Here is a 13,602-nt window from a genome sequence, read left to right on the forward strand (position 1 = left end):
AAGAAATATAAGAATATTAATTTGTAATTAGTACTAATTTAATTTAATGACCTAGTTGTGATGAATTGCTTGAGGCTGATCGTTGGATTTATAGTTAAATGGCACTCCATTTTGTTTAATTGCTTTTATATATGCAATCCCTTCTGGGTCCAATGTTGAGTAAGTCTTACACCAATAATTCATATAAAAAAAATAAGGCTAAATTGTGCATAATCCTTTGAATTATTGGTCGGGGCATCATTAGTCTTTGGACTAAAAATTACGTGCCAACAACAATCCAGACTAATTCCGTCGGTGAAAATTAGGTTTCTAGCCAAATGAAAGGTTTATTAGGGTAATTTTTTTATTGGGGTCACATGAAGGGCTCCCACATCCTTTTAGCTAAGAACAACTCTGGTTAATAATCATATCTAGTCGCGAAACACAAGGAAGAAGAAAGGAGCTAAGAATTGAGCAGCCCTACATTCCACAACAATAACGAAACAAAACACTCAGATCCCTGAGCATTTTTAAACTGTTTTTCTAAACTGATTTAAGGAAACTCGTGTTTACATGCAAAATGACATGAACATGAAACAGTAAAACACAGTCATCGGTCCCCGCCACCCAGCACAGTGTAGACTGTGGGGCAACCTTGAGTTTAGCACCGGGTCGAGGCTTTTCTTATAGTATTATTTGTGATGTGTAGACTGTCCAACGATGGGCTTTGAGATTGACAAAGTTTTGAGCAATGTAACTTTCACAAACGTTTTATATTACAGATAGGTTGGATTCATAATGCATCACGCCTGAGCAGGAACATCGTCATCAGCCATGCTCAACAGGGGTGACCGCGTCACAACTTTTCTTTTGCTTTCAGATCAATGCTCAACGGTTGATTTTTGCTTCTTTCCAATCCATAATATGCAGAGCTAAGAATGAGGGAGCGATACAAGCTAAATTTCCCTCTGGTCAAGCAAAGGTTAGATAAAAGCCCATCCTATAAATTATTTACACAGGCATAAGAGAAATTCATTTTCATGCAATCACAGATTGAGACATGAGAAAAGTTTTCCTACACAGATTCATTGATTTACTTGGGCAGTCATTAAACCATGTCCGACCCATCAGATTCACTCTCTCTGCTTTCTTGCCATCCGGAACCGATCAGAAATTTACAAACTGGGCACGTGCCTTGTTGCCGCAGCCATGGATCGATACAGTTGGTATGAAACTGCAAACGAGGAGAAAACCAACATAGATTTAAAGTCATCAATACAGCATACAAATTAAATGGAATGCTTGTTAATGACTTAATATGCCAAGCATTTACCACCAGAAGATATTTAAAACAGTTGATTCAGGGTTAGCTAACCATACAGCAACCATTGAAGAAGTTACACCGAGACTCAGTGAGAGAATACGACACAAAGGCAATGGTAACAAAACACTCAGCATAGATTTTTGGTATTCAGTTAAAAGAAAAGGATTTTCAAAGAATAGCAACTTTAGCTAAAATTTTGAGGAATATCTGGTTCACTCACAGTACAATGGAAGGCAATGTCGTTGCTTATTCATTAGCAAAAGACAGCGTGAGCAGATCAGATGACTTAGTTGCTTGGTTCTGATGCAAGTTTGGTTTCATCTGTGGTTTTTAGGTTTTCCTTGTCCTAACTTTTGTGTAATTTGCCATTTTCTTGATGGCTTTTATATATATATATAAGATTTTCAAAGAAAAGACAAATGCAGGTCATAAAAACTTTGCAAATTTAAAGATCGAACTTCAATTTAAAGACAATTAGACTGTGATATATCTTAATAGTTTCAGAAGTTCTTCCAAAATAATAACCCAAAATAGCATCTAATATAAAAAAGTTGCAGTTGGGCTAGTCTGTAAGTCAGCAATTTAAAAAAAAAACTTATTTTTAAGTCCGTTATAGTCATAAATTTGGTAAGGGAGGGAGGGTGAGCATGCCAGATTCACAGGTGATTCATGTAAAGCATGTGAGACCTCAAATAATTAAAAGGACAGTTGATAATATAAGTTGTTGAATGAAGTCTAAAATTTTTGGCAGACAATGATGGGACTTGGGAGCCAGAGGAAAAACCTGGTGCAAACATGGCAAGCTACGAACTAGTTCCCCCCTGTTAACTTGCTCCAAACAAATAGTGCAAGTCAATTCATCTTCTGAAGTTTTCATGTTCCCATCTGCATTTTTTGAGTCTTGCTTTGTCTGCTTGTAAAATCAAAAGCAAGATTCTAATTGACATCCATAAAAGTGAAAAGAATAACTATTAAGAATGCTTTTTAACTCCACAAGCAAGAAAACCATACATAAATGAGTTGTTCCATCTACGGCCTAAAGTTATTCTGTTGCTCATTGATCAAATAACAAAAAGTGATGAACTACAATGCGCATGGAAAAGTTGGATCATTTGTTTCTGGTCAAGTCCAGAACTACTGTCACTGGGAAAGGAATATTTTAATGCAATTCAGGTTGGCCATTAAAAGCACTGATTTAACTTTCACTGTGGTCCATTTGATTATTCATGATGTTGATCCAAAGACTAAGATGGCAAGATAGCTCATCACAATTTTGGATCAAGTTCTTTAGCAATTTATGTATTCCTCTGCTTTCAATGTTCTTAAACTAAACTACCAATTTTATGTAGAAGTCAAGATTAAGTTTCCATAGATTAACCCTCAGTGACTCAATCCTATTCCCCTCATGTCTGCTGCAGCTCAGGGCAGGAACATACCATGTGTTTTTGACCAAACCCAACACAAATATATCATCAGAACTGAACCAAAATGGCATCCCGCAAAAGGCAACTTAAAATTATTCATTGAGAATTAATAAATGAGAAGCGGCAAATGAATGCTTGTTTATATGTGAAGTTTTATGTTCTTTCATCTGTCCTCTTGGTACGTGATTAGAGATTCACAAATATGATGACCACACAAGTCAAATGAATGATCAACCATAATGACTCATCAGAACGCATTTCCATTGACTATGAAACAAAACTTCGGTGCAAAGAAAGTACCTCAGCTGGAGCTGAAGAAGATGAAGCATGCTGCAGAGATGCACTACCACTGTCGATGACAAAATGGAAATTATGTCAAAACCCTGCAAGTGTTCAGGGGGCAAGGATTAATGCAAACCATGCCAACTTACTTCTCCTGAACAGGGACCTTATACTTGTGAACTGGCAATGCATTTATCTCTTCCTCGGTCATTGAGGTAGTAGAAGCATTACCAGAGTCCAGTGCTCTAAGAGTATCATAATCTGCCACAGGAGGGAAGGATAACCATCAGCATGTGCACATTCAAAATACACACAGCAACTAAATCACAGACCTACTTTTGTCTTGAACATCTCCAGGTGCATCTCCAACTCTCAGGAGATTACAAAACCTTATATATGGAAGTACACATCATAGAAAGTGTCATACCTAAGTCATCAAATTCACGGTCAAGAAGAGCAAGCTGGAGCCTTAGTCCCTGCAACCGTCCTCTTGTTGCAAAAGCTATTGATGGCGGCATATGCAAACGCAGTTCAGTGTGACCCATCAAGCCACTGGCTGCTGCAGCATGAGCTCGTGCCTGAGCTTGAAGTTGTTGACAAGTTGCATACATTCTCAAGCTTGTGGCCATCAAAAAGACACCCACAACCAGCCAAAGCTGCAAGCATAGATAGACAGGACCAGTGAATTCTCTGTTAATATTTCAGATATATCAGAAACACCAGTAAGGCCCATGTCTCTAGCTCAATGAGGGCATACCAGGAAGTTTGGTGACATCTGATGAGAGTTTAAAATCATGAACAGCAAAAGAACTGCTGAATGAACAGGTCAGATTTGGGTTAAAAATGATTTTTACTAAGGTGAAGTTAAAGATGTGTATCAATAAGATGGAATAACAATAGACCAAAGAGGTAAGAACATTACCCGTGACAAGAAAAGCAAGTGAATTGGAGTTAACTGGTCGAGCTGCATGAATACGCTGATAGGAAGAGGATAAAGTTAGTCAAATTGAATCTCTCATATTGCATATTTAAATATCTTATCTCAGCAGCAAAATACAAGTACCCAAAAGCATACATGCAAACAAGTGAACATACCACTGCAGGTCTTTCAGGAATGAAGCCTGAAAATCCACTTTCAATATCTCCTCTCGAGCCTCGAAACACAAAACTCATGGTTGCGAGAGCTTTCAAAGAACCACGCTTGTCTAAAGAAGTGACAGATAGTGCCAAAACAAACTTAAAATCTACCAATGCCTCCAATTGTCCTTGAAACCTTCAAAATTTTCCAAATTGAAATGGATATAATACTGCAACTTAAATTAAAGTACAATGATCCCTTAATTGTAACACGTAATGATCATGATAACTCTCCTACAAAATGAACAGGATAGTAAAAGACATTTCTGCATAATACAATATTTCACACTTTTTTCAGCGGAATAACTCCATATGACAGTTTATTGGTGCCAGTAAACTCTCCAAGCAAAACCATTGTTCCAACTGGTAAAGGAAAATGCTAGCAGCAGTGTAACTAACTCAAAATACAAATCTGAAAATTGGTTCTACTGGCTTGTCTTATTTAAACATCCTCAAAAATTACACGTTAACCAACTTATTTTGGATTCTATTTCTGGGTAGAGTAAAAAAATTGTGTGTGTTTTCAAGCGAAACTTCTTTTAATGGTGAGTTTTCTTGTGTGTTCTTAGTTTTTATTTCCCATCAATGTTCTTATCAACACTATACCAACAATGTTTACAATATAATACGATGCTCAATAGAGCATAATGAATGGACTATCTGGGACGAAGTCACGTGCATCGAAGACGCAGAGGCTCGTTTGTGCTTGTATGGTAAAAATAAGATATTGTTCTTGGCAACGTAGTATGGCCAAACATGATCGATCAAGTAGAATGACAATATTAATGAAAGGACTTTAAAACTAAACAGCTGTTTAATTGCAGAATCAAAGTTAAGGATCATGTCAATTGATCATAACTGAAGAAAAACAATTTTCTCAAAGACAGATTAACAGAAGCGATGAATGGCTAAGGATTAATTTTTTAAACAATCATGCTATCCATCTTGTCTTGTACATAGAGCATTTATGAAAATTCCCTAGCAATCATCCACATAAGCAGCAGAATATGATATTTACTTAATAGAGAAACTAAACTAATATGCCCCCCTGAACCTGCATTTTATATTTTACATGCACTGACATGCAGACCAAAATTTTATGACTCCACTGTTAATTCTACAAAGCATTGAAAGAGTCTAAAATATAGAAACCATCTCCAATTATAAAATTTACAGACCAGCGCACGAAATTCGAACTTTCTCAGAGATAAATGAGAAGAAATTAAGCACATTTTTTGTCATGGAATGAAGAAAATAGTAAAAATTTAAGAAACCCCAAATTTATAAATCATCTTTAAAAATTGCAAGCTAAGAGGAAGATCAGATGAATTACATGATCTCCCAAAACAAGGCTGTAAAAACCCAGAAAGTTGCAGTCTATAAGAAAAACAGAAAAAAGAAATTCAAAATCTCTCTTAATAAAAACCAAAGTAAAAGTTTTTGGGATGAAATCTTAGCGAGGGATCATGATTAAGCAAACATGAAAACAGAAATGCAGAAGAATAAGAGAGATGGACTTACAGTGCTAATACAGAGAGAGAGAGAGATCAGAGAACAAAGTTGAAACCTTGGAAAATAGAGAGATCTTATAGTTAAGAACTATGTAGGAGATAATGCAGATCTCTTAGTGGGGTATTAAAAACAGTGGCTTGCTATTATTGCAATAACGCCTTCTTAAGGACTCCTTGTCCGAAATGTAGTTGTCGATGTTGTGTTTTGTCTTCATCCCATTCTCAGGAGACCTCTAGTGCCTGCCACGTCGATTTTGATTTCGTCGAAATAATGCCACGTAAATTCTTGTTTTTAAATATTGTGTTTATTTTAAAAGTATATTTTATAAAAATATATATTAAATTAAAAGTTTTTTAATAATTCTTATAACTTTGATGTATTAATATTAAAAAAAATTATTTAATATATTTTTAAAGTAAAAATAAATTATACTATAATACCAAACATTTGAAGATATTGTTTAGGAGTTCGGTTGCATCATATTTTTAAAACATTTTAAATTTTTAATAAAATATAAATTAATATTTTTTTATTTTTTAATATAATGATATCAAAAATATAAAAATATATATTTTTTATATATTTTAAAAAAAATATTTTAAAAATATAGTTGATTTTTGTTTTTCTTCTTGATCTTTTATAGTTTTTTTTTATTTTAACCAATGAAAACAAGGTTTGATAGAATTGTAAAATTTATTTTAAAAAACCATTTATAAATTCAAAAAAAAAGAGAAGTTACAGGAAGAAATCTTTTGAAATTTTTAAATATTACAACATAAAAGTATTTCAAAAAAAATATTACTAAACATAGTTTTTTTTTTACAATTATGACAAAAACAACTATCAGCAACAAGCATGGCAAAAACTACAGTAAAAAGTTGCAATTTTTTCAAACGAGTCCTTAGAGCCAAGAAAGAAAAATGCTCCCCGAGAATCTCCTCCTCCCTCGAGGCCAGATGTCGTCCATGTACTAGCGGAGGTTTCTCTTTCAGCATAAATCATCGGTGGTCTGGGAATAGAAACCCCGAGCCCATGACATGTCTCTTGACTCTTGAGCTTGTGATGTGAACCCCGAGCTTAAGGAGGCGGACAGCTGGTCGGAGAACTGTCCCACCACCACAAGTTTTTTCACCAAAGAAATGGCCTTAGTCGTGTTCCTTTGATGACCCATGGGCCTACCTTCCTCGGTCTACCACCTAATACTTGTCGTCCTACACTTGACTTGGTGATCCAATTTAGTAAATACTTAAATCTTCACATTTCAGTGCCTTTAGGTTGAGTTTGGTAGGGGGGGGGGGGGGGGGGGGGGGCCAAAAACTTGTTTTGTGTGAGAAATAAAAACAGATATAAATGATTGGTAATAATACAAATTTTATTTTAAAAATTTTATTTAATAATTTAAATTTTTAGATTAATTTAGTTTTTTTGACATGGTATCAAAATCTTAATAACCAAATAATCAAAAGTTTGAATATCATCATTCTATTTGTTTAATAAAAATTAAAAACAAAATAATGTTAATCTAGATAAGTTTAAAACTCAAAACATTTTTATTCGAAGAAATATGATAGAGAATAATATAAATGATATATTAAGATTTTATTTGCTTTTAAATTAATTGTTTTTTGATAATTTTAAAATAAATATACGTATTTTCAAAACATGAAGTAGGAATAGATTTTTTCTATATATCTATTATTATTTTTTTTTTTTTTTTGTATCTTAGCAGTAACAAAACATAGTCTCGTTCCCTAGCTATTCTATTATCTAAACATCGGCAATTAGTAAAGAAAACTTAAATTAAAAAAGAAATACTACATACTTTAAAAAAATGAAGAATTTTTTTCTTTAAATTATATCTAAAAATAACTAATAATAAAAGGTTACTGGTTGCTTCATAATCACCTTGAAGATTCTCACGAATGACATGTTCTTTACTCTTTATTAGTGTCTTTGGTTGGTAGGTGAAAGGGACAAGAACCTCTTTTTTATTTATTTACCCCAGCGGTGCAGATCCAGCTGGCCCTTATTTAATTACTGAATTTGAGGATGACGATCGTCCTATATTTTAATAATAAAAAATTAATATATACCTTAACTAATTATATAAATTTTAAAATAATAATTATATAAATATTTAATAATTTTAAAATTTATAAAACTTGAAGAATAAACTTTAAGAATCAAACCTAAAATTACATTTAGCCATGCCTGTTGTGGTGGCTACAATTGTAGGATTGGAAATACTTTTACTTAGACTATAATTTAAAAAATTATTTGGTTATAGAAAATATTTATGGAGCTCATCTTACATTGTAGTAAAAACTTGAGTTTAAAACAAAGCATGAATTTTAATTTTTTATTGAATATATTTTTTTTAAATCACAAAAACTAATTTCAATTCTAAGTATTTAATTTAATTTAATTTAATTTAAATATTTTATTTTATTTTATTTTATTTTTACATTGAATTTAGTTCTAATTCTTTTAATTTCTATTTTTTTTTGTTTTTCATTGCTTTTTTTATTAATTGTTTTCTGTAATTACATTCCTCAATATTTGTTTAAATAAGAATTTTGCTTTTTTATTTTTTAAGGCTTGCCTTTAATAAGGTCATCCCAGTCTCATGACCCGGATAATAGATCTGAAAATTAGCCCGGGTTGACTTTTATTTTTTAAAAAATATTTTTATATATTTTTTTGCCAGTGTTTTTTTCGCTTTCTTGTTTATAGGGTCATCTCAATTTCATATTCTAGGTCATATGTTTGATTTGTTAACCCGAGTTTATTCTAGGCCTTTTTTTATCTTTTTTTTTGTTTTGGCAAATTTTTTAAATTGACTTATAATAAATTTATTGTTTGGACTTGGATTAAGGGCTTCAAAAGTGTTGAGCTTTTTAAGATTTGATCATATTTAGGATATTTGTCTAAGTTTACTTGGTTTTTACACATGTTTTCAATTCCATCGTGTATGATTTTTCTATATTTAAAATTTGATCATTATTCTTTTAATTGATATTTATTTTATTTCAAATTATTTTTTTATTTTTTTCATTAAATTGCACCCTCCTTTAGTTTATTCTATCAAATTTTATCTTCATTTTTTTTGTTGTTTTTACAGGTTTTTTATTAATAATTCTCTACCGATCACATCATTTGAAATTAATTTGATTGAGAATTATGCTTCTTCATTGAATATGGGTAAAAAATTTCACGGAATGCGGCTTTTAAATATTAGATAAGGTTTAAGAGATTTGCCCTGTTTTTTTTCCTTTTTCTAGATTGATGTTGTCTTATTTTTTATCATTTTCTTTTTAACTTTTCCTTTGTTAATTTTTTTTATTTGACTTTTTTGGGTTAGCCCTCAACAATTTTTTTTCCATTTCACTCCTACCACTTTTTAATATATAAATAATATACCATATTACAAATAATTTTTAATTTCACCTCCTATAATTTTTTAATCTTTCAAGTTTGGTCTTAATTATTTTAATTGTGTTTTTTTTTGTTTGCTCTAATTTTTTTAGCCCCATTCTTTTTTTTTTTGTTCCTTTTCTTTTGCAAGCTTTTTTTATTAATAGTTTTTTCAACGATTTTATCCTTCAAGGTTAAATTGAAGGACGTTTAAGTTTTTTTTTTATTGAACTCAGATCCATAATTTAACAATTTTAAGTTTTTTTTTATCACACTAGATTTAGGAGGTTCACTTATGTTTGTTTGGTTTTCTCTTTTTTTATGCTGATTTTTTTTTTTTGAAGTTTGACTCTCTCTTTTTTTTTCTAGTTTTCTTTTAGTTAGGTTAGTATTTGGTTGTTTGATAATCTAATTAAATTTGGTAAGGTTTTTTATTTGTTTTTTTATCAGTTTATTTTTTTTTTATATGAATATTTAAATTGTCAATTTAAGTAATGACCGGAGACTTAGTTTTTTTTTTAACCTATCATTTTTTAATTTAATCTAAATAAAGAGATGGTAAAATTTCAATATTCATCTATTTATCACCAAAAATATTACTTGAATATTTTTTCTAGTGAAAAAAAAATATTAAGTGGAGTCTCGGTGTGGCGTGAACCCATGACTAGTGCTAACAATAAACAGTGTATTGAGTGCAAGTATATCTCTAAGAGCTCATGACCTATCATGAGACCATATGGAAGATGGTAGCCCTACCTCCTCCCACTAGGCATCCATGGTGAGATAGGAGTATATCTAGGATAGACAATAATTAGATGGCCTTGTAATGCTGTGGGTTTACTTTTTATTTTTATAAATTTTTCAGGTCTTGATGTTAGCAAAATCTAAAGTTATTTTAAGTCTTACACAAAATAAAATCCAAGTCTATTTTGGATCCTATATCACTTATAAACTAAGATTATCTTAGGTCCTGCATATGACAGGACCCAAGGCAATTTGAGTCCTGCATCCAGCTCCTGTACACTAAGAACCAAACATTATTTTGGATCTTCTATCTTAGATCCTGCACCTGGTATAAACTCAATGCTATTTGGGTCCTGCACACAGCAGGACTCAAGGTTATTTGTGTCCTGATTGGCTAGGACCTAAGGTTATTTTGGCTGCAGGACCTAAGTTAATATGGGTCCTGCCTCGACCAAGACTCGATGCTATTTTATTTTTTAATTATTTAAAAAAAATGTATGGTTTTTTTTTCAATGGTAATAATAATTTTTTCAATTTACTAATAATAATAATAATTTATAATTCTACCCTTCAAATCAAATTATTGTTTTTTAATTATTATTATTATTATGATATTAATAATACTATTTTTTATATTAATACTTTTAATTATAGTAAAAATAATAATATTTATAACACAAATAATACTATTTTTAATTTTAATACTTTTCATTGTAATAAAAATAATAATAGTTTTAATAATAATAGTTTTAATTATAGTAATAAAAATATTTATAAGATAAATAATAATATTTTATCATATTAATAATAATATTTTATCATATTAATAATAATATTAAACTTGTCTGATTAAAGTTTATACGGTAATATTTTTTTCAAAATTTTTTTAACAATAATAATAATGATAATTGTTATTATTATTTTTTTCAATTTTCTTCTATTCTTAATATTAATACTTTTAATTACAATAATGATAATAATATTTAGAATACAAATAATAATACCTATCATATTAATAATAATATCAAACTTGTCTAGCCAAAGTTTCTATAGTAATAATTTTTTTTGAAAAATTTATTCATAATAATAATAATGATAATTGTTATTATATATTTTTTTATTTTGCTTCTTTGCAGGGTCTGTCAATTCATTCGGCGAGTCTCTAAACCCAAGAGTTGTGAGAACAGACCTCGGCAGTCGGGTTTGCACCCAGCGCGCGGGTCTGCACACTCTAGGCTCGCGAGCTTGCAGACCCCAGGCTCGCTGGGAGACCTGCTCGCCCTGAGGCTACAGCTAGGCGCGCGGGTCTGCCCCTAGAGCCCAAGGCTGGGCAGACCCCGGGCTAGGTGTCTGCATGCTAGGGCCTTGGCCAGCCCCAGTGCCTAGGCAAACCCCACGCCAGGTGTCTGCTGCCTGGGGCCATGGCCAAGCCCGTGTAGGCGGGCTCACGCGCTGGTTTGGCAGCCCTAGTGCCAGGTGTCGACAACCTGAGCTAATTAATTAATACTTTTAATTACAATAAAGATTACAATATTTAGAATATAAATAATAATATTATATTATATTAATAATAATATTAAACTTGTCTGATGAAAGTTTATACAACAATATTTTTTTCAAATTTTGTTTTAACAATAACAATAATGATAATTGTTATTGTATTTTTTTTTCAATTTTCTTATATTCTTAATATTAATACTTTTAATTACAATAAAGATAATAATATTTTAAATACAAATAATAATATTTATCATATTAATAATAATATCAAACTTGTCTGGATCCTAGGCTCGCGGGTTTGTAGATCCCAGGCTCGCTAGGATGCAGACCCACTCGCCCTGGGGCTATAGCCAAGCCCACGGATCTGCCCTTAACGCCTAAGAATGGGTAGACCCCGTGTCAAGTGTTTGCATGCCAGGGCCTCGACCAACCAACGCTAGGTGGCTACAGCCTGGGGCGTAGGCAGGCGCGCGTGGCTTGCCCAACACCTAGGCCTGATAGCCAAGCGCCATTTGTCCATGACCCCAGGAGACGTGCCTCCAGCCAGGCACTTGAGGCCTGCAGGCTGCAGCTTCACCATGCCTCCATCAAGCAGTGTAATATATAGTGAAAGCACTTATGATGCACAGTAGACGACGGTGTAATATATAGTGAAAGCACTTATGACGCACAGTAGACGACGCTACAATAAGTGCCTGTTTGGCACTGCGGCAGCGGCTGCGGCAAAAAACAAAAGCTGAATTAAGGTGTTTGGTTAATCCAAACTACACATTTTTTCACATGGGTCCCGCCTAATAATTGAGGTAGAACCTCAGCTCATGCGAAGCAGGTTTTATCTGCTTCTCCTGCGTTTTTCTCCTGCGGTCACTCTCCACTGTCCACTTAAGTGAACAGTGGAGAGTTCCTCCACTGTGCACTTGAACAGTGGAGAATGTCTCCACTGTTCACGTGAACAGTGGAGATCGGACCCGGTCCAAAGCTATAAAAATGTATTGAACCGGGTTCGACCCAGTAAAAATAATATTTTTTATTTTTAATTGTGTTTTATTCGAAAAAACTAATGTTTCACATTATTCAATAACACTATATAAATTAGAATAAGATCACTTGATGACGTAATATTTCTGGAATTTGATTACAATCCTAATTTTACTTCTAATAATATTTTACCTGATGTTGTTGCGCACTTACGAAATCAATGAAACTGTAGTCCTTGTCGGATGTATTTCATACGTGATGAAATTGTAGATAGTTCAATGGAACAATATAAAATATTTTATATAAAGTATTATTTATTTCATAATGTAATAACAATAGTTAAATAAATTAAAAACATTCAATATATATATTAATTATTTTATAACCTCAATTTGAAAAGCATTTTTTTAACCAAACACATTAAACTACTTTTTACTCAACCTCAGTTTTAACCACAGTTTTAACCAAACATATATTTTTTCAAACCAACCTCAACTAAAAGTACTTTTTATAAAACAACTTTTTTTAAACCACAACCACAACAACAACCGCAATACCAAACACACTCTAAAACACTGATAGTTTTAGTTATAATTAATTTGTCTTTTTTTAAGAACCTATAAAAGAAAAGAAAAAAACAATGTAAAATCACCTCACTGAAAGCCCAGCATACTTCCAAATAAAATCTAAATCAAGGTAGACAAGTGACCAAGCCACTAAGGAGCGCTTCTCGTATAATCATAAACAGGTTTTTTTCTATATGGGAGGATAAAAAATAGAAGTTATCTCAGTAGCAAACCGCTAATAAATAAATCTCCTCTTCCACTTTCTACACTCTATTTAGCATCATCGTTGTTGTTTCAGGCAAAGCTATTATCCTCATCTTCAACCAGCCCACCATATTTACTTAGTCGTGCAAAGTTACACATCATCCTTCAAGGATTTACAACCTCATCAATGTAATACTTGGATTTAACTTCATCATCATTGCTCAAAGCTCCAAATTTAGACCACTCACGACACTGTGAAGTTGAACAAAAGGCAAAAGAAAGCCGAAAATGTAAGCACATGCAAGCAAAAGCTGGTGCTTTTTTAACCAATCTGGCCAGAAATTCCAGACACTCGTCATTTTACAAATAAAAAATAGATCAGAAATGCCCCATGAAAGCATTAAACTAGCAGTGCCATAATTAATTTGACCAGCAAATATGACTGATCCGATCTCATGCTGCTTTTAAGCTCTTCTTGGTAGAACAGTAATATTTTTGTGCCGCGAGGCAGGATCGGATTCAAATGACAACTGAGCTA

At 32.4% G+C, this 13,602-nt stretch overlaps 1 protein-coding gene across 2 annotated transcripts; it reads right to left on the bottom strand.

Annotated features, from left to right (window-relative positions):
* Window positions 1-690: 690 nt before the first annotated feature.
* On the bottom strand, window positions 691-5,832 carry LOC133680657 (E3 ubiquitin-protein ligase SDIR1-like). 2 transcript variants are annotated; one of them, XM_062103692.1, is made up of 9 exons: window positions 5,668-5,832; window positions 4,105-4,282; window positions 3,932-3,986; window positions 3,767-3,822; window positions 3,437-3,665; window positions 3,159-3,270; window positions 3,028-3,076; window positions 2,088-2,213; window positions 691-1,213 (listed from the first exon to the last, which is right to left on the bottom strand). In XM_062103692.1, exons 2-9 carry the CDS (start codon window positions 4,180-4,182, stop codon window positions 1,088-1,090), a joined length of 831 nt encoding a protein of 276 aa, XP_061959676.1. In that variant the 5' UTR covers window positions 4,183-4,282; window positions 5,668-5,832; the 3' UTR covers window positions 691-1,087. The 2 variants fall into 2 exon arrangements, with proteins under 2 accessions (XP_061959676.1, XP_061959677.1); XM_062103693.1 differs by having other exon boundaries at window positions 3,767-3,819; window positions 5,668-5,831.
* Between the last annotated feature and the right edge of the window lie 7,770 nt (window positions 5,833-13,602).

This window comes from Populus nigra, chromosome 19, assembly GCF_951802175.1.
Source record: "Populus nigra chromosome 19, ddPopNigr1.1, whole genome shotgun sequence".
Classification (NCBI taxonomy): Eukaryota; Viridiplantae; Streptophyta; class Magnoliopsida; order Malpighiales; family Salicaceae; genus Populus; species Populus nigra.

Excerpts from the sequence above, each read along its gene's own strand:
- LOC133680657 (XM_062103692.1), bottom strand. The coding sequence starts at position 4,182 with ATGAGTTTTGTGTTTCGAGGCTCGAGAGGAGATATTGAAAGTGGATTT. Across the intron at positions 3,666-3,766 it reads AGATGTCACCAAACTTCCTG|CTTTGGCTGGTTGTGGGTGT; the intron begins GTATGCCCTCAT and ends CTATGCTTGCAG. Across the intron at positions 3,271-3,436 it reads CCGTGAATTTGATGACTTAG|ATTATGATACTCTTAGAGCA; the intron begins GTATGACACTTT and ends CTCCTGTGGCAG.